A 26,048-nucleotide genomic window follows, 5' to 3' on the forward strand; every position below is an offset into this window, starting at 1 on the left:
GGAGGAGAAGAGGGCGTCACAGGATGTGATGGCTGGAGGGCATCACCAATGCAAGGAACGTGAACTTGGGCAGACCCCAGGATATGGTGAGGGACAGGGAGGCTGGTGTGCTGCAGTCCATGGGGTCGCAGTGGGACACAACTGGGCGACTGCAGAGCAACTACTGATATTTACAACATTTCAGTTGTGTTAGTTGATGTGGGGGAAACGTTTAAGGAAGCCAGTCCACTCTGGATGGGATGTCAGGAAAAGGAAGCAATTCCTTGACCAGATGTCTTCACAGATTGCATCACAAAGACAAGACTAGAGAAAAGTTAAACCTGTAACTGGTAAAGAATGAGCAGTCACTCTGATTGGCCGAGACAGAAGGAAGTTTGGTCATTTTCGTGGCTTGAACAATGTTCTTCTGTCTGCGTTCAGACAAGTATGGAGGGGCCTCGTTTTTGCCGTGGATCTAACATCAGAGCCTGATGTCTAACGTTTCATGGAACTCTGCATATTCAGTAGAACACCGAGGCCAGCTGTGAGTGCCAGGCCAGCTACCCGATGTCACCGCCATGGACGCTCGTTTTACCCTCTTCCCCACGTGTCCGGATGGGAGCAGACAAGTCCAGAGATGCCTCCTCTCCACCCTGCATCTCAAGGGCTCGCTCCAGCAGGATTCTGCTTCTCAACCTCAAATTGGCCAGGGATGGCAGGACGGAACCGACGTGAAAACCCCATAAAGTCTTCTGGGTCACCAGGGCTCACTACAGCTGCCCTTGAGCGCAGACTTGTCTCTCTGGAAGGGGCCTTCTCGGAATCCAACGCGTATGCCCAGAGAAAACTGGAGGAGGCCAGGACAGGCGTGCGCGGGGAACATGGCGCTCTCAGCCTCACGTCAGCAAGCCAGCCGGGTTACCAGCTCCCTCTCGCGGCGGAAGCTAGACCCAGTGCGCTTGCGCGCCGTCGCCCCGCCCCCGCACAGCCCCGCCCGCGCGCAGGTCTCTGGGGCGGCAGGGCCACGCCGTGCGCCGATTGGTGGCGTTCCGGGCCCGCCCTCGGGTGATTGACGGCTCCCGGGCCGCCGCCGCTGCCGCCGCCGCTGCCCCCGCCGCCGCAGGGTGTGGAGCCCGCCGCCGGTCGCGGGCTGCGCGTGTGCCGCAGCCGCCGCCCAGCCTCCGTCATGGACCTGTTCGGGGACCTGCCGGAGCCCGAGCGCTCGCCGCGGCCGGCTGCTGGTAAGCGGGCGGCCGCCGGGCTGGTGAGGGCCAAGGAGGGCGGGCGGGCGCGCGGGAGGGCGAGCGCGGCCTGCACCGGCGCGGGGAGCCGGGCCTCCGCCATGTTCGCTGCGCAGGAGGAAAGGCCGCGCGCGGCCCGGCGCCCTTTGTGCGCGGCCGCTTTCCCTCACGGGAGCCCCGCGCCGCCGGCCTGCGTCCGGACCGGCCGCCTGGGGAGCTGGTAGTCCCGGGCGCGCTCCCGGTTCAGCGTTTTCCTCGCTTTGTGTTCCGTGTGTACCCCGGCGACTGAGATGGTCCCCGGCTCGGTTGCTCGTGATTCTGAGGCCCAGAAGAGAGGATTCGTTCTCTCTGCAGCCTCCGATCTTGTGTCATGACTCGGAGTAGTTTTTTGTTGTTGTTGTTCCCTCTGGGCCCCGGGAAGTCCCCTCTCCCCAAAGGGAAGACCGTTCGCCCGGTCCGCTCCCCACCCCGGCTGCCCCCTGACCTCGGCCGCCGTGCGCGTCCCGGAGGCCGGGGATCGGAGCTCCACGGGGTAGCCGTGCGGGGACCACCACGCCTGGTCCTCTGTCCGGCGGGTTACAGCGGCGCCCAGGCTGAATTTGGCAAGACTTATTCACGTTTTCAGGTGCAAGACATTCAGCTGGATGCTGTGCTTTAGGACTCCACCCCCCCCCCCCCACCCCCGCCCCAGTCTAACTCGGTGGCAGAAAACGTGAAAAACTTCAGAACACTTTTCAGATTCCAGGCCCAGCTCAGCCCCACTCAGCTTGCAAGCCCGGAAGGTGGGGCCCGGCCTCTGTGTTAGGAAATCCGCAGCGGATTTTGTTGGACAGCCCGGGAGGGGGTCTGGAGACCCTGGTTCGGCAACTGCTGTTGTCCTAGGGGCATACGAAGGTGACTGACACCCAGCGTTTGCTTGCTTTTCAGAGAAGCCGAATTCTGAATGCGAGTGGTTGACATCGAAAAGGGACAAAGTTAATGACTGGGAAATGCTGAATGTCCCGGAAAAGGGATGTTTGTGGTCCGTGAACGGAGAAGTTGGGTGGGAGGTGGTGCTGGACTCGGGCCTCCAAAGATGGATAGACGTGTAATTTGCAGAGATTCTAGGCGAGGGAACAGTGTGCTTGCTCTTTGGGGAACGTTTGGCTCTCGGGTTTGCCTGCGCATCCAACGTGGAGGAGTTGCGACTTGAGACTCGGATCCATGAAGAAGGCTCCCAAGAAGGGGTGGTTCTGCCCCGTAGGGCCTGGGTTCTGGCATGTGACGTGTGGACGCCAGGCCAGTCTTAGGAGGCCGTCAGTCACAAGAACGGCGCTGCTAGTTTTCTCGGCAGAACATCTCATTTTGTAGATTGTTCCCTAGATTTCTTTTCTAGATTGTTCTCGTTGTGGGTGAAAACGCTGGCTTGTGTATGCAGTCTTTTTGACTCTGTTGGTGAAGGATAGCTTCTGTCTGAATATATTTGGGGCAGTTTGCGTTTGCAGATGCGCCTGTAAGCCTGTCATTTTCTTTAATCGCCATCACTTTCTACCCGAAATTAATTTGGGTCCACTCAGGCGGAACGGACCCCTGAATGATACAAAACTTGACGAGTCTTTAAGTTGGTCCCTGGAAGGACATATCCAACCCTGGCTGAGACGACAGGGTGGCAGAGGTGCTGTGTGCTATTTAAACCCGGGTTCCCTCAAGAGTGGATCACGACCTGCCTCCTGCCTGTGAGGAAGGTGCTGGCACTGCCGCAGGTTCTCCTTGACCGAGTGTGTTTTCTGTAATGGCTTTAAAAGCAAAGAAGGCATGCTTTCTGAATTTGTTGATGACAGAACACTGACAGGGATAAGTACTAAAGTGAGTACAAAATCAGAACCCAAAGTTATCTTGACAGGCATTTCGTGAAAACCAGTAAGATTAAACTTAACAGGTTAAAAAAAAACTCATTTGAACAAGAACAGAAACTGATTTCACGGTTTTGTAAAAGTACTTTGATTTTTGAGAATTTAACTCAAATGTCATACTTTTTGTTTCTGAAAAATTGTTGATAACATTGAATCTAGAGTGAATGAGAGGAAAATTAAGTTGGCTTCTTAAAGTAGATGGAGCGAGGAGGCTGGATTGCCACCGTCATAGCCCTCAAAGGATGTGCAGGTGTCACAGATTTCTGAGCTAACGCAGGAACGATAAAAGACCTAGTCATTTTCACAGACCCTAGAAGAGTTGTTTGGGGCATGTACTCAGACTGGTTTCAAATCCGAATTCTGCTCTTACTGTCTTCTGTGGCTGTTCCTGCATCTGAAAAATTAGTGTTGCCTCCTACTGTTACCCACGGGTTAGAGAGAGTACTGTGTGTAGGGGGAGCAGAGGCTCTGTGCCCAGTACTGATAGGTGCTGGTGCTTTGTAGATGTTACTCTGTGAGCTAACTTTCACAGCTGTTCCAAAGAGGGGGAAATGCACTCTTAAATGGATTCTGTGAAAATGCCAAGTGTCCAAAGGGAAGAAGTGTCCACTCCTCTGATCATGTCCAGTGTGTTTTATTTAGTGTTTTGATTTTTGCTTTGAACATCACATCTCATGTTCCTATACCAAGCCTCTTACTTTTTGTGATCTGAAGAAAAATATGAAAAGAATACAGTAAATGTTTTCACATTTTGTGCTGAATTAAGGGTTTTCATCCCAACCCTTAACAGATTTTGCTTGCTGAGTACAATCAAGTTTCTAATGTATAGTATACATACTTATTTAAAGACGACGTGTATTTATTCATATCAGATGGAAATGGAATTTCTTTGCTTGTTGTTCAATCTCTAAGTCATGTCAGACTCTGCAGTATCATAGTCATTAAAGTGCTGATTGATGTCTTTGAAGATTGACAGCTTATATTTGGTAGTGTCTTGGTTTAAAGGTTTAAAGGTTAAAGTTAAAGGTGTTAAAGGTGTCTTGGTTTAAAGTCATCTGTGTAGTAATCTGGTTTCAGTTTTATAGGGTGGTTCTTTCACTACACCAGTACGCTTTAAAACTGATGGTCTGCTGTTGATGACTAAATAAATACTTGCTTTGCAAGGCATCCTCAAAATATTTCTTTTTTTTTTTAATATTTCTTTTTATGAATTTGTTGAGCTAAATATAAAATAAAGGCTAAGGTATTAGAAAAAACTTGAACTAATGGTAAAACCTCAGGGTTAGTAAGAAAAAACTCAAGTCATAAAAAATTAAAATGGATTTAGCTATGTAAAAATAAAAAAGTTTTTGGAGCCAAAGTAGCACAAAGGCAAAAGCCAAATTGAGAGAAAATAGTTGCGGTACCATTACTAAAGGTTACTACCCCTCGTAAGGAAAAGCTCAGACAAAGTAACAGGAAAAAGAGGTGACCCATTAGAAAAATGGTCAAAGGATGTATCCTGACAGTTTACAGAAGAAACGCAGGCGACCCATCGCTGGGAACTGGTGCGCAGCTTCCTCAGTCACTGGGAAGGACAGCAGGTCACTGGTGTACTGTGGTTCTCACTCGTCAGATTTAGAAATTGGGATGATGATAATGAGATTTAAAGAAATGGACATTTTCATAAAGTATGTTGAGAGTGAAAGTTACCACAACTTTTTGGGGAACACATTTCGGCATTTGTCAAATTTCTTTGTTTTCTTTCTGACCAGCAGTCTGGCAGATAAAATGAGGTTATAAGTCTTGGGTTGTCATTATGGCATTATTTGTCATGTAATAAACCAGAATCACCCCACATGCCCATCATAAAGGACCTGGACAAGCGAGTGGCAGTGCTTCCTGTATATTGTAGGATAGTGGGCGACTGCTGGAAGGAATCCTGAGACCCAGTGTGCATGAACAATGATATATGTAGAGTATCGTATATAGTGGTGGCAGTGGCTCATGGTAAAGAATCTGCCTGCAGTGCAGGAGCCGCAGGAAACACAGGTTCGATCCCTGGGTTGGCATGATCCCCTGGAGCAGGAAATGGCAACCCACTCCAATATTCTTGCCTGGAGAATCCCATGGACAGAGGAGCCTGGCGGGCTACAGTCCATGGGGTCGCAAAGAGTTGGACACGACTAAAGTGACCTAGCAGCAGCATCATTGTATATAGTGTACTTCTACCTTTTAAAAATGAACATCTACAATTCAATACATGAGCATAAAGGGAAATGGAAGGTATACACTAAGGTGTTATTCTGGTGGGGATAGGCGGGGAAGTGGGCCTTTTTCTAATACATCCGTGGTATTTGGAAAACATACACAGTTGTCCGTCACTCTCTGCAGGGTATCGAGTCTGAAGCCCTCTTCAGATCCCAAGATCTGAGGATGCTTAAGTCACTTATATAAAATGGTGTGGTACAGCTGGCCCTTTGTATCCACGGGTGGCCCTTTGTATCCACAGGTCAACTGTATCGCATTTATAGTTAAAAAGGAAATTCAGGTACAAAAAGCAATTTAGGCAAAATATTTAAGCTTTCTGTTGCTATAAGTAGCAACTTTTTGCTAACCTGAATATGATCAGCCTGAATATTTTTGTCAGCATGATATGTAACTTTCAGTAGACTTAGCTTCAGAATGTAAATAACTTAAAAATCTAGATGAGATTAACTGTCATGGAAAACCTGTTTTCTGTCTTGTTTCTTTCTTTATGAGAGTTCTTGTATTTAGAACTCAGGGACTACTTCTAAAGTTAAGGTCAAGGTCACACATGGTCCAATGATTGCAGCCCCAGATACTTTGAATTACTATTTATCCAACACAGAATGTAAGGTTCTGGCTAACCAGAAGTTCCCTTTATAGCATTTGTGATGTACAGATTGTTTTTAAAGATACAAACTATTCTAACTTTGATCCTTATGATGATGCAAAAAGGTACTCCAGAGATCTTATAGAGCCTTAGGATTATCTTTGGGGGGTTGTATAAAGGTTAAATGATCCTTGTGAAGTTCCAGTAACAGCGAGGAGGCAGTATGTAACACCTCCCCAAGAGCATGTGCTGGGAAAGCAGGCTGCCTGCATTTCAACCTCCGCTTCTCACTGGCTCGTCTCTTGGACAGTTACTTAAGCAGGTGCATCAGTTTCCTCATCAGTAAGTAACCATAATAATAGTACCCACTTCATAAGGTTATTGTAAGAATTCAATCCATGAAAATATGTAGAGCACTAGAGTAGTTCCTGGCAGGCAGTGAATGCTTATTATCATTTGCATTCTCAGTTGTGGCCAACAAAACTCTGAGCTGATCTCACTGTGTTTAATTGCAGTACCACTCAGAATATTCTAGAGTGACAGAGAGCAGTTGAGGTTCACTCTGTTCAGCAGGGAAAGAGAGGCTGTTCTTTGGGGCTGGTAGTAGGTTTGAGGCACTCTCTTAACTAATTCAACAAAGGAGAGCGGCCGGGCTAGTGCTGAGCTGGAAACTCTCTTATGAGGAATGCTTGCCAGGACCAAAAATGTATTACCTGGGTAAAAGAGGACTCCCCGCCCCCCCCCGCGCGCCCCATTGGACACTGGATTTGGAAAGACCTGATATAGAGAGGTAGTTTAATTCAGAAATTAAAATGTGGCCCCGCATAAGTGGAAGGGTTGGTTGCTCTTCAGGTCGGCTCCTCCCTGCAATGTCCCTCTGTCCCAAAATGCCTGGTGCTCTGACCCCACTGAATATAGTGCTACTGTTCTGGGTCATCCTGTTCAGTTTGGAGTCTGTTAGAATATGATAGATATGTTGATGCTTAGACTAGTATGGTTTGAGTTCCTCTTGGAAGTGGCCTGCTGAAATATTAGTGATTCTGTAGGAGGAATAGTACAGTGAGTAAGTGGTTGTTCTAAATGCCCGTTTAATGTTCTAATGCTGTTTTTGGAATACTTCCCATAGAGTATGTCACTTGTGAGAAAAGTGAAACTACTTGTAATTACTTAATGTCTTTATGATAATCCTAAGGGAGAAAATGGTAATTTAATGAAATAGCCATTTCCTATTTGTGTTACAGGTATAAAGCAAAAGAGTTACTTTTTGTTAAATTAGGAATTTATCAGGCATTTAATGTACTTCTGACCTAAAGACTCCTGAAGAAATTTCTTTCCTTGGAGTTTAAATTTTACTTAAAATTTTTAGTTTTTAAAAAAGTAGAGTTGATACCCAGCTCGTTTCTAGGCAGAAAGACAATATGGATGAAACTTTCGGGGCACACATGTTGAGTTGGTTTTTAAATGGGTGCATTTCTGCACTTGAGCTCTGAGGAACAAGATCAGTGTGTTCAGTCTCAGAGGACGTGGACATCCACGCCTTCGTCTTTAGCCCGTTGTTTCCCCCACATTCCTGTGGGCTGGTTCATATATTTCATAACTTCAGTAGAAATTTTGAGGAAAGCTGGAGAAGGAATAATGATTAAATTTTATGTGGAAAGGGATAATTGAGTATAAAACATTAAGACAAGTACTTTTGTTAGGTAAATCTTTAGGTTTTTAAATAGAAAGATTTCTTAGCTTTTTCCTGAGTTTATCTTGGAGTATCTAAAATTCCTCATTTTCTTCATAGATATTTATTGAATTGGGCTCTGTGCTGGAGATACCAGGTTAAGACAGATTCGGGCCTCTCACCATCTCTCTGCTTATGTGTTTAAAATTCTACTTGGTAATTAGTTCAGAATGTTATTGAAATAGGATTTTTTAAGATCGGTAGATCTTTGAAGAGTCCCTTTATCGAGGTACCCAGATAGAATTATTGTTTTGCTCTAGAATCAGTTTTTTATTCTCAGGATTCACTCTTAAAGAAAGGTTTTTTAAAATGTGTTCCTTTCAGTACTGAAATTAGCAAGAAAAATACTTGTTTTCCTCAAAACACTCAGTAGCCCTTAAAATTCCTGTTGGATTGTCCTTCATTGCTTGTATATTGACTGTAACTGTTGGAAAAAATGTCCATATTAAATGACTGTTGAGAAAGTATTTTGGGAAACAGTTACTCTGTCCAGTAGAGAGGAGAAGATTTGAATTTACTAGCTGACTTATCTCAGAAGATTCGAGCCCCACCTGGCCAGTGTCCACGTGCTTTCTAAGCAGGTGTTCCGTGTTCTAGGGAAAGAAGCTCAGAAAGCATCTCTGCCCTTTGACCGTCTCCCTCCGGCCAGCAGTACTGACTCAGGTACAGTCTCCAGGCTCTCCCAGGTGTGTGTCAACGTGTCATCCTGGGATTGTAGTTGTCTCAATCTTTTTCCCTTTCCCCCATTTTCAACACACAGATGTTTTAGGTGTTGGACTGTCTTAAGTTTTGAATCCATGGCATCAGGTAAGGCAGAAAAATCCACTAGTTGCTAGCCCTGAGGAGCTGCGTGAAGATGTTGAGCGGTGTTCTCTGGTTCATCTGAGTGTCTGTTTTACTAGTGAAATAAGACTGGACTCTGAGGCAGGTCTTCCGTCTCCTTTGAGATGATGAGACTCAACAGTAGGCTCGGGACGCTGTGTGCACGGCATGCGTTGCCACTGGATGGACACGAGGGCTCTGAGTCTATGTCAGTGGCCTGTGTAGGCATCCTGGTGGGATGGGTTCTGAAACGTGAGCCCCACTCTGGCTTTGGGGGCTCACTCAGTGTTTTGCTGTGTTTCAGGCTCTGGGGGACCTTTGCTTTTTGACGATCTCCCGCCAGCCAGCAGTGGCGATTCAGGTAAGTGGTAGGGAAACTAGTCCAATGTGCCGATGGAAATAATATATGATGTTCTACTCTTACATAAAGTGTGCTTATTTATAGCTGTAAAAAGCCTTAGGATGACGAATCGTAATACTACATAAGGTTTATTAAAACTAACAGATACCGGGAATGCCCTGGCAGCCCAGTGGTTAGGACTCATTGCCTTCATTGCTGGGGTCCAGGTTTGATCCCTGGCTGGCGAACGAGGTTCCTGCCAAAACGAATAAACAATCAAACTAAACTCAGTAGATACCCTCAGTTGGGAAGCAAAAATATACATAAATACTACATCACTTTTTGGTGATTATTTTCTACTCCTTAGAATTATAAGAATTCAGTCATTTACTTTGACCTTTGTTATTAATGTTCTTTAAAAAAAAAAACCTGAGTCTGTCATTGTAGTTTTGCCTTGTTATGTTCCTGACAGATCCAGATGTATCCAGCAGAAAAGTATCTGAATATGTGAAGTACTTTTCACTTTTCACACTGAAAAAATATTTTCAGTGTCCCTGATAAATTAGCCTTCTGTTTTATGCCACTTACAAAATAAAAAGAATGCTGATCCTTAACTGCAGTTGGAGTGGCACTGCTTTACCGACTGGTGCAGGCGGCGTGCAGGAGTTTGAATTCTTGAAGTTTAAGACCTTAGTCAGTCAGTTTCCAGTCAGAGCTTTTATGTGTGTTCTCAGCATTCTTTTTGTTGATTCCATTTTTGTCAAGCCTATTAACCCGGGCTCTGCTTGTTTCTCTAGATGTTTACCTTTTCCTTTTACGTCCCGGTGGGACAGAAGGGGGAAACAGAGCAGACTCCTGTAGGTTGTCATACATGATGAGTCTGTTATTCCACTGAGGACTTCTCACATGGAGCTCCCCCAGAGGGGATGGGGCAGGGCGCAGGGGGGGCAGGGCGGATGCAGGCTGTCCTTTCATATGTGAGTATCTTCCAGTGTGAAAAGACCTTCCTTACGTTGTCAGATAGAACACGCTGCTTTTTCAAGTATATTTTTCTGTATTATTAATTAATTACTGCTAAGTCATTGGAATTAGTCTAACCAAGTATGGATTAAATTCGTACTGTTCCTATATTTGGACTTCCCAGGTGGCACTAGTGGTAAAGAACCCACCTGCCAATGCAGGAGATGTAAGAGATGTAGGTTCGATCCCTGGGTCGGGAAGATCCGCTGGAGGGGAGCATAGCAACCCACTCCAGTATTCTTGCCTGGAGAATCCCATGGACAGAGGAGCCTGGCGGGCTACCGTCCCTAGAATTGCAGAGTCAGACACGACTGAAGTGACTTAGCGCACACACATTTCTGTATTTAGAAAAAGTATCACAGTCATCTTTCACAAGAATTCTCAGATTTTCAGGCTATGTGTCCATACGAAAAAATCACAACATTCTCATCCAATTTACCCTTAAACCTTCCTAATAAAGACAGTACTCTCAGTTATAGTGAAAGTTAAACGTGTGTAGCTGGGGCTCCTAACAGATTTAAAGGCGGGGTCAGGGTAGTTATGTCTTAGTTATCCTCAGGGCAGAAGGCGATAAACTAATAGTAACTTAGAGGACTTCCAACAGCATTATTAACAGGGTTTGTGTTTTTTTTTGGATGTAAAATCCAATCTTGTATCCAATATTTAGGGTTTCCTGAGAAGACATACTCTTCTTCTCAAGCAGGCAGGAGCCGTTTACAAAAGCGGACTGCGCTCTAGGCCATGAAGCCCTAGCACAGAGTCAGTACCATATGTAGACCGCGTTCTCCGATTACAGTGTGATTGACTTGGAAGGCAATAACAGTTTAAACAGTTTCTGTTTTCCAACTTAAAAGAAAGGAAGATTTTTTTTCATACACATTTGGAAAACTGGAACACAAACAGTAAGTGGCAGGAGGCTAATGGAGAGACCATTGAGAGATCCATGAGTTGTCCCAGTTAACTTTCCTTACCATGTGGGGTAGGATGTGTGTGTTACACTGTTGCAGAAATCTGTCCTTTGCAAGTAACTGATTATTCTTGAGGGCAAGAATGTTTCCTTTTCCCCCTCAGTACTCAGAAAGGTCTGTCAAAGAGTAGTTGAATGAATAGTAAATGGTTGTATGCTTTTATGCCTACGTGCAGAGAATACGTAGGGCCATTCATTGGACACTTGATGGACCAGGGACTGTGATGAAAGCTTTACATACGTTTTCCCCATCAGTTTTAAACAGCCTTCTGAGAGGACAGTTTTCTCCCTGTCCTGGATGAAGAAGCTGAGGCCTGCAGGTTAAGTAACTTGCCTTAAGGGCACGCCCCTTGCAAATGGCAGAACTGAGACTTAAAACTAGACTTGTTCCACAGTGCATACTCACTGCAGGTGCCCCTAGCTCTTAACTTTGAATAGACATCCATCCCTTTGCAAGTGGGAATGGCTTTAGCAGTCCTGTTCTGCCTTTCAGGATACAGACGGTTCTTATAGCCTGATATTGGTCTCAGTTTAAGCCTTTGTTAGTGTTTTGGGGCTGGTTCAGGATGTTTTACTTTGCAGGTTTTGGAAAATGTATATGTAAGGGCTTGTGGATATAAAATACCATGTGTGTGACATAGCCCCAAAGTATGAATATGTGTTTTTACCACTGAGAAGCCTCTCACATAACCTCTCGAGGCCATCTGAGCAGGGCCTGGATTTTAATTTGTGGTCTCCCACTGTGGGCACCCAGGGTACTGCACCACCCCTCAGCGTCATGGCTATGACCACTGAGCATCCCTCTCTGCCAGGCCTCTCTCGAATGTCCTTTCATCTCCGAGGGCTGGGAGGGAGCCAGGTCTGCTCGGGACTTTTAACAGTCTATAGCTGTGTTTCTGTCTGGTTTTTACTTTATATTTCCAGGTTCTCTTGACACTTCGTTATCCGAGGAGGTAAAGAATGAAGGGAAAGGAGCAAAGAGAAAAGCCTCTGATGAAGAGAAGAATGGGAGTGAAGAGCTTGTGGAAAAGAAAGTTTGTAAAGGTTTTCAGACAGTTTGAAAACAAATGTATTAGACTTCATATTGTAAGACAACCCAGAGCAAAAACCAGCTTAGCTTTCCAATGATAACACTTCCTTTCTGAGTCTGTGTTTAAGAAGTGGATAGGGTTCCCTGTTTGTACACGGATTTCCGAGTTCACGCTGCTTCCTCACCCTTTGCTCTCCATGTGCTCCATCTCTTACTCACCTTCGGTCAGGTAGGAAGCCTGCCTTGGTCCTTCAGGGGTTAGAGACAGGTTTACTCGGCCTTGGTTAGCGTGTGGGCCCCCGTCTCTCTCTGACTACATGTCCTTGGCCTCCGCCTGTCTATTAGCACTTGGAATTCTGTGACGAGCTCGCAGGCAGCGCTCCAAGAGATGACCTGAGGCTGGAAAGAGCGATTGAAATTCGTCGTCAGCTTTGTAACGTGTCACAGTGCATGAGGAATGAGTGAGGAGTGTCAGCTGGGGAGAAAGCTGTGGGTTTTACTGACTGTGCCCGCCAGGCCGCTTTGTCGCGTGCCGTCAGTGACCTCCGGCGGAGGCTGGAGGCCCCGCGGAGGACGTGAAGATGCAGGCTTCAGCGTGGCTTGTCACTGCCTGGAGCCTGCAGAGCGCTGTGCCTGCCGGCGGGTGCCCTTCAGGAAGGGCATCTGTCACTGACGTGGCTCTCCGTGTCAGAAAATGAGCTCAAACCAGCCCTTAAAGAGAAATTTCTACACCTCCAGTGGACTCCTTTTTCCTTTTCCTTCTTCAGTTAAAGTAAAAGCAGCTGATCTTTCCATTTGTTCAGTCTTCCAGCCTCAAGCGTGGAAACATGTATTCCAGTGTATCTAACAGGGCCCTTGGGGTAAACTGCTTACTTGCATTTCTCTAAACTAGAGATTTTTCTGTCCTCATGAAGTTACTGACAGACAAGATTTGCAAGGAGCTCCTTGCCGCGGTCCCAGCCTCACTTCTGGGGCGGCAGCGCGCTCCTTACTCTGGTGCTTTGAGCAAGTGCTCTCTTTGGAAGAGCCTCTCTGCACCGACTTGCCGTCGCCTGCTGTCTCCTCTCTGCTGCTCAGCCTTGCAGAGGCCGCCCCGTTCAGCAGTGCTCTGCTTTCTGTAGCAGACTTGCCACCTGGGAGATGCCTGGCAGGGCAGCTCTTGGACACTGCTGGGTAGAACAGCTGCAGGTCCCTCTCGCTTGCTCTGGGACTAGGGCGTCTGGAGAGAAGGGCGCAGTTTTGTATTGGCTTTTTGTTCTCTTTCCCGTAGCCTCTTCGGTGATCTTCAGCCTGAAAGGCTACGTGGCTGAGCGGAAGGGCGAGCGGGAAGAGATGCAGGATGCCCACGTCATCCTGAACGACATCACCGCGGAGTGCCAGCCCCCGTCCGCTCTCGTGTGAGTGTCCTGCCCCGGCAGCCCGCGTGGCGTGGGAGTCTGTTCTGATGCTGGTGTGGTAGTGAGGGCCCAGAGGAACCCAAAACAGCAGAAGGCAGACTGTGGAATTTTTCCTGCAGTTGCATAAAATGAAGGTGAAGGGAAAGGTATGGAGGAAAAGCCCTTGTCACCAAGAGCAGGAGTGTGCTTAGAGTTGCTTTTAGAGCCAGGAAAGGGGCTTTGGAGAAGCCCCAGCAGGCACATTTTTTGGGAACAGATTTAATTGGGGGACACCAAGCCATACCTAGTAGCTGCCACACTGTAAGATTCTGAGTTATAAACCACGTGTGAGAGGTATATATGCACATATATCACATTATGTATGATGTTATATATTGAAATATATGTACACATAGAATATCAAGCAGCCATTAAAAAACAAAATTTGCCATTTGCACCAACATGGATGGGCCTCAAGAGCATGCTCAGCAAAATAAGTTTATTGTTTCATGGCTCATGATGTCCCACATTGAGAAGGGATTCTAGAAATGTTTGAGGACAAGAGCAGCTCTGCAGAGTAAATGTCATTTCTCACAAGCATATTTGTTCTTTGCTTCTTGAAACAGTTTTTAATGCTGTTTATCTGTGTGTGTGAGTTTCCGGCAACCCTGAAAGGGGACTAGGAACGGGGGTGGGGCGGGCTTTAAGGGTTTGGTGTCAGTCAGGGTTTGAGCAGCAGCTCCGAAACTCCCTGTTCTCTCACAGATGTTTTTGACGGTCGGTACTTTGTCTGTGTTTATCTGTGTATTAGTGTTTAAAACTAAATCTGCTGTAAGTAGAAAACTGAATCTGCTCTAAATAGAAAAGCGTTCTGAATATTAGTGAAAAATCAGAGTTAACAGGTCTTGATTTTTGAAGCAAGGGTGAGTTTTTAATTTTAAAATGTCATGGATGTTACTTCAGCATTGTCTTAGGTACTGTTACTGCTTGCTGTTCGGGTTAAAAGCTTTAATGGAGAGGAGTAATCTTTGCCTGAGGATCTTGCTGACTCTCAATTCATTATTCCAGCACCCGGGTTTCATACTTTGCTGTTTTTGATGGACATGGAGGAATTCGAGCCTCAAAATTCGCCGCACAGAATTTGCATCAGAACTTAATCAGGAAATTTCCTAAAGGTGAGGCTCAGAGCTCAATCGGTTCATGTTCACCTTGGGGTTGGCTCTTTGTGCTGATAAGTGAGACGTCACTGGCTTTAGTGAAGAATCCTTGATGACCGTAAGAGCCTGGTTTAGAGGAGGCCGTGCGGAGGGGAGCAGGGGCTGTGCGGCGGGCCCACCGTGGAGCTTGTTGTGTCTCTGGGTGATGGCGCCTCTTGTCTCTGCACTTGGGAGGATACTCAGGCCCCCACTTACAGTGGAGGAAGCACAGCTGGTTCTCGGCCGTAACAGAGCAGCGGTGGCCGGAGGGCCGTCTCCCTCCTTAAGACTTCGCTTTCTTTCCTGGCTGCTGCAACAGGAGATGGAATCAGCGTAGAGAAAATGGTGAAAAGGTGCCTTCTGGACACCTTCAAGCATACTGATGAAGAGTTCCTTAAGCAAGCCTCAAGCCAGTAAGTGTGACCACGTGAAGACCTGTGAGCGGAGGGTGTGTGTGGTTTTCCTAAACGCATTTCAGGCCTTCCGATACTGTGTAATGCGAACGCTTGTTATCTGAAAAACTCCTAGCACCAAGTAAGCGCTTACAGCTTAATGAAATCTGAATTAAAAAAAAAAAACACATGTATCAAAGAAACCATCCATTCTAAAAGTATGACACTTCCCTTTCAGCTCTGGAAATTCAGTCTCAGAGCTGGCATGTTGGTGGTGACTGTGTCTCTGATGTGTCTCCCCTGCCAGGAAACCTGCCTGGAAAGATGGGTCCACTGCCACGTGTGTCCTGGCCGTAGACAATACTCTTTACATCGCCAACCTGGGGGACAGTCGGGTATGTGGCTGTGGTGCCGCCCACTGAGACCGCAGCGCATCTGAGGGGGCCAACCGTAGGCAGCACTGTCGAATAAGGTTACGGCCACGATGGTGGGGTTGCAGCCTTCATTCTTGGCGGGTGCTGCAAGGGGCTCTGTTGCAGAGTTAGAAGCTCTGGTTCAAGGAGTGGCTGCTAAACTGGAGGCTGTTTGTTCTGGGAAGACTTACACCCTGTCTGTACACAGGTACAGAGCTGCGAGTTGGAATTTAATTGGCCCTCAAGTAAAACTACTTATATTTAAACAAATATTTGTCTTCATTTCTTTGACCTCAGATAGTAATGAATGAAAAGTATTAACCCCTGCCTCTCCAAATTATGTAATTCCAAAATAATTCAAAAGCTGTGACTAGAAGAGTGCTCGGTGATGGGATGAATGTCCGCTGAGCCCAGGACCCAGAGCTGAGGGAGAAAACCCAGCTGCTTCCCACTGATGACGGCCTGTGTCGCGTCCCAGCTGTGGGGGCTGACTTGGACCTGGGGGGAGGGCTCCGTAGGGCCTCTGCAGTCCCTGCTGTCTCCCCCCTGCCGCCCACTTGCCAGCCAGCCTCCGTGCTTGTGCAGCAGTCACTGGACAGAGTGGCCTTCCCACCCTGTTGCTTTTAGGGTGACTTGGGATACGGGGCACTGGGAGCTGGGAGCGCCCCAGATGAAAGCCCTGCCCCAGTGGGGTCTGTGTTGGGGTGACCCTCCAGTGGGTCTCTCTGGTGGGACTGCCTCTTGTACATGGGCGTTCAGACCAGAGGACTTCAAGAACATGTGTACGAATTAGCCAAAAAGAGAGACTTTGGAGTCAGACCCAGTTTCAGTCCTGGCCCTGTTCTGTGACTCCAGGCGTGATGCTTGTCCTCTGGGCCTCAGGCTTCCCCCTCTGTAGAGCAAGAGGTTTGTCCGGAAGTGACCACTCAGTAATCACGGTGACGGGAACATTCGGACGTGTACTTGATCAGCCCACCGAGTGGGCCAGTGTAGACTCGGGGAACAGTGGCGCCTGAAGGGGCCTCGGTACTTTAAGGGACCTGCCTTCACGTCACAGGTGGGAAGACAGTGGCCTGGTGAGAGGAGCAGGGGGCTGTGGTCGCCTGGTGCTTCTCCCCCTTAGTGTTTGCGTGTGTGTGACTCCACTTTGCCACTTGAGGCTTTTGACGCTGGATCCTCTGAACTCAAGTTTGTCAGCAGGAGGCTGAATCCGAAAGTCAGTTGTTGACCTTGCTCTTCCCCTGTTAGCATTAGGCACTGGGCTTGTTCGGTTTCACACCTGTTGTACTCTCATCTTCCCAGGCAATCCTTTGTCGTTACAATGAGGAGAGTCAAAAACACGCGGCCTTAAGCCTCAGCAAGGAGCATAATCCAACCCAGTATGAAGAACGAATGAGAATACAGAAGGCCGGAGGGAATGTCAGGTAACCAGAGGGTGGCAGGGGCTCTGGGAAGGGGGCCACTGTGGAGCGAGCCGAGAGGCCTCCACGGGTGGGGCCTTCTGCCTGTGCAGTCTTCAGCATGAGGAGACTGTCTGAGGTCTAACTTGGTGAACACGTGTCGTGGGGTTTCACGTGTGTCCAAGTGGGAGTAAACCATGTGTGTGCAGGAAACGTGCTTCCCTCCATCTGCAAAAGGAGGATTCCTGTCTCAAATTCAAGCTTACCATTTCCAGCATTTTCTGTGGTCCTAGGAACTTTCCTAAAATTTATTATTTGTCACAACTGGATAAGCTACACTTTGGGCAGTTTCTCCAGAGAGAACACCGAGAGTGGTTAAGCATGAGCTCTGGGCTTCTGGGGAGCAGCTTCTCAGGCCCAGGGGCCGCGCTAGCCTGGCTTGGCCTGCCGCGGTCGTTTCATCTCTCTTCACGTCTTTGGAGACGGTGCCAGCTCTAGTTTGTCATCTGCCACCTCTCAGGTAGTTAAGCAGGGCTAAGGACGCGGCATTAGGAACATCACCAGAGGTGTTTTCTGGTTCATCTTAGGTTTGAGCTGTTTAAGATTCCGTTGCCTGTTGGAAGAAGTGAGATGCCAGTGTGAGGCGGTGGTTGCTCATCCTTGGAGGTGTCGCTTCTCTTGTGTTGTTGACTTGGCCAGTTTCTGTTGTCGCTCCAGGCCGTTTCTGGCCAGTGGTGCAGGGAGGTCTCTGGAGAGGAGTCAGAATTCTTAGGGTTGGTTAAAAAACTCCAGGGTTAGTAAAAGGTGATTTTGGTCTGGGTTATGGCTGTCTGCGTGAGCAAAGACGGAATTATAGCCTGGGTTCCGACCTTGGCCAGTGCCGTGACTGACTGAGCCTCCGTGACTGCTTGTGGGAGTTGATGCCCAAGAATGTGACCCCAGCGTTGGTGTTAGTAGCATCATCTTTTCTGTCCTTTCTTATAACTTTAAAATTCTGCTGTTGTCTGATCTCCTTGAAAAGATTTTGACATGAACATTCCTATGGCTGCAAGTAAGACCAGCTGTATTGCCTTTACTTCCCATTTCCCAGTCCCCATTTATTAAGAACTGTGTGGACTTACAGTGCACCCCTCAACTTGAAGAAGAGAGTGGGGGTGCTCAGAGACAGGAGGGGTGACTTGCTCCCGAGCCAAGGGCTGGGCCGTGGCCCATCTCCTGCGTGAGGCTGGGGCTGGCGTGCTTTTTCTTTTCGTCCGTGCCCTCTCACTTTCATAAAGATTTTCAAACATGCAGAAAAAATTTTAAAATACTAAGCATTTAAATATCTACTACCTAGATTCAGTAGTTAACGTTTTGCCATATTTGCTTTGTCTGTTTATGTGTGTGTGTGTGGCTGAACTATTTAAAAGTTAGTTGCAGACATAATATCTAAGAAAATAATCGTTCCTTAGTCTGTATTAGGTTACTTAACATTCCGTGTGTGGCCTCATCTCTCCAGTTGTCCCCAGAGTGTCTGTGTTGGAAACCAGGGTCTGGCCAGCACTGGACTTGCGTGTTTCCGTGAAGAGTCATCCCTGCTCTGGCTTGGATCGCGGCCCCGGTCAGCCCTTGTACGGGGTCACCAGCACCGTTTACAGTGCCTGTATGTTACGTCTTATAAAGCAGAATTTAGGTCTATGGGCTGCTTTAGATTCAGGTTACACGTCTTCAGTAAACGTGAAAACGTGTACTGACGGGATGCCAGGCACCTCTGACTGCCCCCACGTCAGTAGCCGAGCGCGATCACCGCTGGAGATGCGGGCTCTGAGCTGGCCACCGTTGGCCGCAGACGGCTCCAGGGTGGAGGCATGCTTCTGTGTGTGGCCTGCCGGCAGTCTGGGGAGGCCTACTTGGGCACCTTGGGACTGTTGCCGTCAGCCTCTCAGCTGACGATTTTAGTGGCCCTCGGCGACCTTGCATGAGTCAGCTTCTTCACAGGGCCAGCAAAGAGGACCATCGACTGGCTTCTTCTGCTCGTGGTAGCAGGCATCCTGTTAGGAAAGGCTTTCCTTCATCAACAGGGGGCGAACCAGTTTTTCCCTGAAAGCAAGGTATGTGTTGAATTCTTCCATCACCATTTGCAGAGTGGGAGCACCCACAGCTGTGGAAACTTGTGGTTTTTCTTTCCCTTCTCTGCTGCTTCCGTCCCCCTTCCTTGCTCCAGGAGTCACTGCAGATGGGTTTCTGTATCCAGGGCGCTGACTGTAGCCATAGAGGCAGGGTGTTCTTGCTGCTCATGTGCCCTCTGTGGCCAGCGGGAGGGAGCACCTTCCACACGTCTGCTTGTCTTAAAACAGCTCCATGTGCTGGGGCTGCTGGGGTCAACTGCAGTGTCATCAGTTCACACCTGTTCCAGGACAGAACCAGGAAGCACACACACACGTGTGCTCTCTGTAGCCTGTGAGCTTAGACTGCCGCTTCGCGTGCAGATGGAGCACCTACAAGGTCTTCTCTCAACTTCTTGGACTCAGTAGTTGTGGCGTCTTCTTTTATCCTGAAGATCTTGGTTCCTAGTAACATTGCGTGTTTATTTGCCAGAATAGCTTTTTCACACTTGTAACATCAGCAGCATCGCTGTTACTGGGCGTGAGTTCCTGGTGGTTCTCTTCAGTCTGTGTCTCACTGAGGATGTGCCGAGTGTTGTATGTAAACATGGAGTAGTTATTTTCACTGTGGTTTTGTTACACTCTGGTTATCATGATCATTAGTTTCATTTTGTTTTCAATTTCAGGGCTCTTTTACCCTCTATTATGAAGCATTTACACGGTGAGATAGGAGCCCTGGGGCACTGTTGGCGGGAATGTGAAATGGCACCGCCATTGTGGAACACGGCATGGCAGTTCCTTACAAATTAAAAATAGATCTCCCACCACAACATTGTAAATCAGTACTTTAATAAAGAATAAAGATAAAAGTACATAGACCTGCCGTGTGAGCCAGCAGGCCCAGTCCTGGGTCTGTGTGCCCCAGAATTCAAAGCAGTGGATTTGAACCGATACGCACGTGCCCACGTGCACGGCATCATTTTCCACGGTGGCCACAGGTGGGCGCAACCCAAGCGTCCGTCGTTAGCGGAAGAGACAGGCGAGACACGGCCCTCCGTAAAATGGAAGCGCTGTGCAGCCTTGATAGGAGGCCTGGCACAGGGACTAACCTTGAGGGCCGTTTGCTGAGTGGAGTGAGCCAGACACAGAAGAGCAAACACTGCGTGACTCCATTTATATGAGTCCCCGAGTGGCCAGCGTCCTCCTCGGGACAGAAGGCAGGACGGGGTGGTGGGGCGGGGAGGGGAGGTTAGTGGTCGCAGAGTCCCGGGGGGGGATGGGAAGGCTTGGAGGTGAAGGTTGCACAACAGTGTGAGTGTCCCTGACGCCACTCAGCCGTTGGCTTCAAAGTAAAAGTGAAGATGACAAACATGTTATAATTCTTACCATGATTTTAAAAGTGAGTAAGACCCACGTTTGCCTGGTTAGCTGTCTAAAATACAAAGCAGAGGCTTGCTTTCACGTCTTGCTCTCTTCACCCTCATGGCCTGAATCTTTCCAGCGTGTCTTCCGTGTGTTCATTTCCCTCCTTGTTACACTGAAGGCAGTGGAGTGTGCGCGCGTTACGCTGCTTCAGGAGAACTCCTGGAGAAGGTGAGGACGGTGTGGTGTTTATTTTACGAGGAAGGGAAGCTTACACCTGTAGCATCTGCCTTCGGGTCTAGAGCGCTGCGTGTCTGGTGCGGTCTCTGATGACAGGGAGACAGTTCTGGAATCATAGGTGCAGTCCTGCCCTGTCGCACCCATCCTGCTGAAACTCCGGACCTTGGCATCTGCCATCCTGGGATGGTCAGAGGAAGATGGAGCTTCCACCTCCCAGCCTCAGCTTTGCGAGCCCGTCAAGACCACTGTGTCCCTGGGCCAGAGCAGCTGCAGTCAGAGCAGGGTTCAGCTTGTCCTGGCAGCCAGGGTGTTGGTCTCTGTGCCCCTCCCCCGCTGTGAAGGGGAAACCGGAACAAAACACCAGCAGAAGGCGCTGCGGTCAGGACACTGGTGACAGACTTGGCACTAGCGGCACAGCCGCTGTCTGACTGATGGGTGGACGGAAGGCAGGCAGGAAGGATGCTGCGTGGAGCACAAGCCACAAACGCTGGAGGGCAGGAGGCCAGGCCTGTGAGCGGCAGGTCCCCGGGGAAGGCAGGTTGGCTCAGGGGCTGGGACTTCAAAACCCAGTCCCTGCCCAGCACAGTGGGGGAAGAGTGGATTCTCGCGGATTGCCGGGGCGAGGCCGGCGCAGAGCACCCAGAGTCCTGTGCTGCGTGGGGGAAGCTGGCTGTGTGTGGAGGGGCTGCCGAGGAGGCTTGGGGCCGGCGCAGTCCATGACCCAGGTGGCTGGTTCCGGGCAGCCCTTGCCGGGAGCAGTCCTGCTGGGCTTGCTGGGCACAGAGGGCAGGTGGTGTGGCTGTGCTCCTGTGACGCACAGCCTGCGTGGGCCCGGGCCTCTGCAGCTGGCTGGCGCCCACACCACACATCCCATGCAGCCTGTTGTGCTGAGTGCAGGCAGAGCAGCAGCCCGCTGGGTTGGCTTCCGAAGCGTGAGTGGACTCTGTTGTCCTGGTGGTACCTGGGTCTTCGGCCCCGCCTCTGCGCACAGTCTTGTTGAAACAAGCTGGGTCTGTGACGGGAGGAGGCCGCGCGGGTACCCTGGCCCTTGGTCCCAAAGACGCACTCTGGACCGCGGGCTCCGAGCTGCCGCCTCTGGCACGCTGAGGGCTGAGGGTCCCCCATGCACTTCTTCACCCTCAGCTCAGCGCTGGCGCCCTTTGCTCCCTCTTGCCTTTTGTTCTGCTGTTCGTACCTGAGAAGATTGCTCAGCTGCTCACAGATACCAGCACAAGTCTTAGCTGCTGGTGGTTTGTCTGTGACCACCAGGAGGGTGACCCTGAGGGCCAGCGAAGGGCCGGGAGCCAGGCGGGATCCTGACTCCGAGAGCGGCCCCGGCCCAGGTGGGTGGTTCCGGCCCCTGCGCCGGTGGCTCAGCTTCCAGGGCACATCCCCGTTGGGAGCCCGTGGTGATGCGGCACCTCCGCGCACAGCTCTGCGGTTGGCTGAGCTCTCTGGCACCCCTTGTCAAGTGTGTCGTCTCCTCTGGTCTCACTCCTGAGAGCCTGGGTGTTCGGGCGTTGTAGCTGCCCGAGTGGCAGAGCAAGCGGCCACCAGGATTGTCCTTGGGAGCGGCAGGCATGGGGCTGCTCTCCCTGCTGACAGGACCAGCTGTCCTAGGCCCTGCAGTCACCTTTCCCTCTCCTGGAAGCAGAATAAGCAAAGGTGTAATTCTGTCCAGAGTTCTCCTGTTTGTATTTAAGTCATTAAAGCATGTTCATACCCAAGGTAAAGAACACTTGCTTCTGAATCAGAGGATAGTCACTTTCAGGTATTTTCCAAATCTAATTAGAGTGAAATGCAAAATATCCCTCTATCCCAGCTGTTTGTAACCCTGGTGGCTTGAAAGTGAAAGAAAGTGAAAGTCGCTCAGTTGTGTCCAACTCCTTGCAACCCCATGGACTATACAGTCCACGGAATTCTCCAGGCCAGAATACTGGAGTGGGTAGCCTTTCCCTTCTCCAGGGGATCTTTCCAACCCAAGGATCGAACCCAGGTCTCCCACATTGCAGGCAGATTTTTTACCAGCTGAGCCACCAGGGAAGCCCAGGAATACTGGAGTGGGTAGCCTTTCCCTTCTCCAGGAGATCTTCCCAACCCAGGGATCGAACCCAGGTCTCCCACATTGCAGGCGGATTTTTTTTACCAGCTGAGCCAGCAGGGAAGCCCAGGAATACTGGAGTGGGTAGCCTATCCCTTCTCAAATCAAACCGGGGTCTCCTGCATTGCAGGCGGATTATCTACCAACTGAGCTATCAGGGAAGCCCACGGTGGCTTTAAGGTAAAAACAAAACAGAGACAAAGCCAGGTCCGCTCCCAGTCAGGCTTGACTCTGGGCTTTGGGCAGACCAGTGGGGCTAGGCCTGGCACGGCCACGAGCCAGGTTGAGGGGCACTGGTGCCACCCGTGTGCGGGGCAGCAGGCCGGTAATGACCCGGGAGAGGGAGGCTCCGCGCAGTGGTGCAGTGCTGTGTGTCACTGGCAGCTGAGGGACGTGGATGCCACAGGTCGCGTCTCACCCTGTCCCACTCCTCTGCTTTTGAGGCCAGAGTCTGGGCCCTGGGAGCCTGGCCTCAGGTAGAGTCTGATGTGCCTCCCCCCGCTGCAGGGACGGGCGTGTCCTGGGTGTGCTGGAGGTGTCCCGCTCCATCGGGGACGGGCAGTACAAGCGCTGCGGGGTCACTTCGGTGCCGGACATCAGACGCTGCCAGCTGACCCCCAACGACAGGTAGGCTTGGCGCGGGGCACGGGGCGGCCGCCTCCCTTGTTTCTCTGCTGACTTCTTCCAGTTCGCGTACTGAACCTGGGGTGGCGAGTGGGCGGCTGGCCATGTCTTAGGCATCATGCTGGGCCCTCCAGGTGCAGGGATAAATAAAATCCCATTCTGCTCTCGTGGGTCCAGTCTGACCACACGTGAACAGGCGTGTCCAGTCCCGTGTGTCTTAGGGGTGCCGGTGCTCCGGGAGCCTTTGGCCTTGGCGGGAGGGAGACATGCATGTTGGAGAAAGCAGGGCTTTCCCGCAGGGAACAGACCCCAGGGTGGTGAAGTGGGATGGGGTGAAGGTGCGGCCAGCCGATGCCACAGGATGGGGCGGGGGGGGTGTCAGGAAACGGTGGCAGGCACTCGAGGGCAGGTTGCAGAGGTCTGGGTTCTCTGCTGAGCAGTCTGGGTTTTAGCTCATAATGGGAGAATCGTGGGAGGTTTTTAAGCGGAGCTGAAGTAGTTTGAAGAAAGATACCTCTTGTCCACCTGTTTCTGAGCTACTTGAGAATAAGGCCCTGTGCCTGGCGGGAGAAGGACGGGGCCCATGGGGTCCAGGGGCATGCGTCGAGGGTGTGGGCACTGAGGGGGCAGCGAGGGCCCGGGAGGCCAGTGCTGCTGGGGGCGCCTTTCCACACCCTCCGTGCCTGCCTCAGAGCACGTTTCCACCCGCTCCTCCAGCTCCCCAGCTGACGCCTCAGGAGAGTCTTGTTGCCACATGAGAGCAGGCCCCGTGTTGTCCCTGCTGTGCAGCAGAGCAGAGCCCCTCTCCGGGGTCTTTCACCTCCCGGAAGGGGCTGGCGGGCCCTCACGGGCCCCAGGCACAAACCACGTACCTGCAAATGCTCGCTGAGTGAGTGCCCAGTCAGAGGAGGAAAACCAGGATGCGGGTGTTAAAACGGGGAAAGAGACGAGCAGGAGAACTGGAACTGTCCCACCCTCTCCATCCCTGTCAGAGAGACTCCCCTTGGGAAGTCTGGGGGGACTTTGAAAGGGACGGAGGCCTCTTCTCCAGCAGTGAAAGTGGGTGGCTGTCCTCCCTTCACGTAGGCAGTGAGCACTTGACGTTCCTGAAGTCCAAGCATCCGTCCAGTTTGGGGAACGGATTGAGGCCTGCGGTGCCTGACGCTTACCGTGCATTTATCGTACCACCTGATAGATCTCCTCGGTGATCTTCCTGGAGTTTGTCTGAGAAGCTGGGATTGGGTTCATCCGTAGCTTAGGTGAACAGTGCAGTCTCAGCTCTGATGTGTACCGTCTCACTCAAGATATTTTTAAGTAGCTTTAACCTTGATCTTGTAGACGTTAAATTGGTTTTAAAATGTTTAGGTTTTGACTAGTTGGCTAAATATATTTTACCTCCATTGCCAGGCTATTTTGTAAAGTTTGCTGCTAAAACCCATTTATGTTTTTCTCCATGTTGTAGGTTTATTTTGCTGGCCTGTGATGGCCTCTTCAAGGTCTTTACCCCAGAAGAAGCCGTGAACTTCATCTTGTCCTGCCTGGAGGTGAGCACTCTCAGAAGGAGTGGGTGCCTGTTGTTCCGGCTGCCCTTGGGCTTCAGAGAAGTCCTGGGCCCCCTTCCCGCCTTGTCCCTGTGCAGCCCCGGGCCCCTTCCCCCCGTGTCCCCGTGCAATCCCGGGCCCCTTCCCCGTGTCCCCGTGCAGCCCCGGGCCCCTTCCCCCCGTGTCCCCGTGCAGCCCCGGGCCCCTTCGCCCCGTGTCCCCGTGCAGCCCCGGGCCCCTTCGCCCCGTGTCCCCGTGCAGCCCCGGGCCCCTTCGCCCCGTGTCCCCGTGCAGCCCCGGGCCCCTTCCCCCCGTGTCCCCGTGCAGTTCCAGGCCCCCTACCTCCCATGTCCCCAGAGGGGAGTGGGACCTCCATCCAGGGCACTCACCGCTCAGTTTCTCCCACGCCCCCACCACGGGGACTGGGAGCAGTCGTCCCTCGTGGGGGGGCATCTCAGGAGTGGTGGGGCACGGGGTCCCTGTTCACCAGCACCCCTTTCCCACCCTGTAGGACGAGAAGATCCAAAGGCGGGAAGGGAAGCCCACTGTGGATGCCCGCTACGAAGCCGCCTGCAACAGGCTGGCCAACAAGGCGGTGCAGCGGGGCTCGGCGGACAACGTCACCGTGATGGTGGTGCGGATAGGGCTCTGAGGCGGGCGCGGCGGCGCGGCCTTGACTCCGAGGTTCGTTTTTTGTGTTGTGCACATTATGTGTTTCGTGTACTCCTGTGGGATGCTCATGGCTGTAAATAAAGGTGTTTTTTCTAGACTTCTAGTTATTACATTTGAGCCACACCTTGGCCTTCCGGGGTGGTATGTGCTCTTGAACGTGTTTCGGGTCTTTCTTGTGAAAAGCATTGCGGGCCTCTTGGACTGGCCAGTAGCCATGGCCGTCAGCTGCTCACCGCACAGGACTTTGTAGTTTAGGGCACCTTTCCCGTGCTGCCGCCCCCCAATAACTGGCTGGGGAAGTGGCGTTTCACAGAGGGGAGTGTGAGGCGGTGACTGGCTTCGACAGGCCAGCGCCACAACCCAGGGCTGCTGGAGGAGCTGGCTGCTTCCAGCTCTGCAGACGAAAATAAGGTGACAAAGTGTTAAGGCGGCGTGAGCCCAGGCTCAGCCAGGAGGTCAGGCTGATAGCTGAGCAGTGCCCCACTGGGCCCTCTAAAACACCCGAGTGCCGCTCATTTCCGGTCCTGTGATGCCAGACTACTGCTGGATGCCCAGGTGTGGAACACGCACGTCTCCAGGGCTGGGCAGTCCCACTGCGGCCCCATGTGGCCTGAGGCCCGGCCTCCTGGCTCAGGGGCGTGCGTACTGAGCTCTGGGCTGGGCTTAAGTCAGGCTTCACAGCAACACTTCTGTCCAAGATGCTAAAATCGTGTGATGAGCCTCCCCAGGAAAACAAACTCGAAAATTCTTTTCACGCCCTTCTTCACACAGAGAGCAGGACACTGGTATTA

At 50.6% G+C, this 26,048-nt stretch overlaps 1 protein-coding gene across 11 annotated transcripts; it reads left to right on the top strand.

Annotated features, from left to right (window-relative positions):
* The first annotated feature begins 1,095 nt into the window (after positions 1-1,095).
* Positions 1,096-25,354, top strand: ILKAP (ILK associated serine/threonine phosphatase). 11 transcript variants are annotated; one of them, XM_086375564.1, is made up of 12 exons: positions 1,096-1,220; positions 8,275-8,363; positions 8,804-8,860; positions 11,751-11,870; positions 13,127-13,253; positions 14,301-14,407; positions 14,748-14,841; positions 15,128-15,215; positions 16,536-16,657; positions 22,928-23,047; positions 24,507-24,588; positions 25,097-25,354. In XM_086375564.1, exons 5-12 carry the CDS (start codon positions 13,189-13,191, stop codon positions 25,235-25,237), a joined length of 819 nt encoding a protein of 272 aa, XP_086231690.1. In that variant the 5' UTR covers positions 1,096-1,220; positions 8,275-8,363; positions 8,804-8,860; positions 11,751-11,870; positions 13,127-13,188; the 3' UTR covers positions 25,238-25,354. The 11 variants fall into 11 exon arrangements, with proteins under 11 accessions (XP_086231690.1, XP_086231722.1, XP_086231737.1 ...); XM_086375596.1 differs by having other exon boundaries at positions 11,751-11,860; XM_086375611.1 differs by having other exon boundaries at positions 11,751-11,779.
* Positions 25,355-26,048: the final 694 nt, after the last annotated feature.

This window comes from Bos grunniens, chromosome 3 (assembly GCF_055505025.1).
Source record: "Bos grunniens cultivar Pamir isolate PY7600 chromosome 3, Bosgru_T2T1.0, whole genome shotgun sequence".
In the NCBI taxonomy this organism is placed as follows: domain Eukaryota; kingdom Metazoa; phylum Chordata; class Mammalia; order Artiodactyla; family Bovidae; genus Bos; species Bos grunniens.

Excerpts from the sequence above, each read along its gene's own strand:
- ILKAP (XM_086375546.1), top strand. The coding sequence starts at position 1,166 with ATGGACCTGTTCGGGGACCTGCCGGAGCCCGAGCGCTCGCCGCGGCCG. Across the intron at positions 8,341-8,803 it reads GGCCAGCAGTACTGACTCAG|GCTCTGGGGGACCTTTGCTT; the intron begins GTACAGTCTCCA and ends GCTGTGTTTCAG. Across the intron at positions 11,871-13,126 it reads GGAAAAGAAAGTTTGTAAAG|CCTCTTCGGTGATCTTCAGC; the intron begins GTTTTCAGACAG and ends TCTTTCCCGTAG.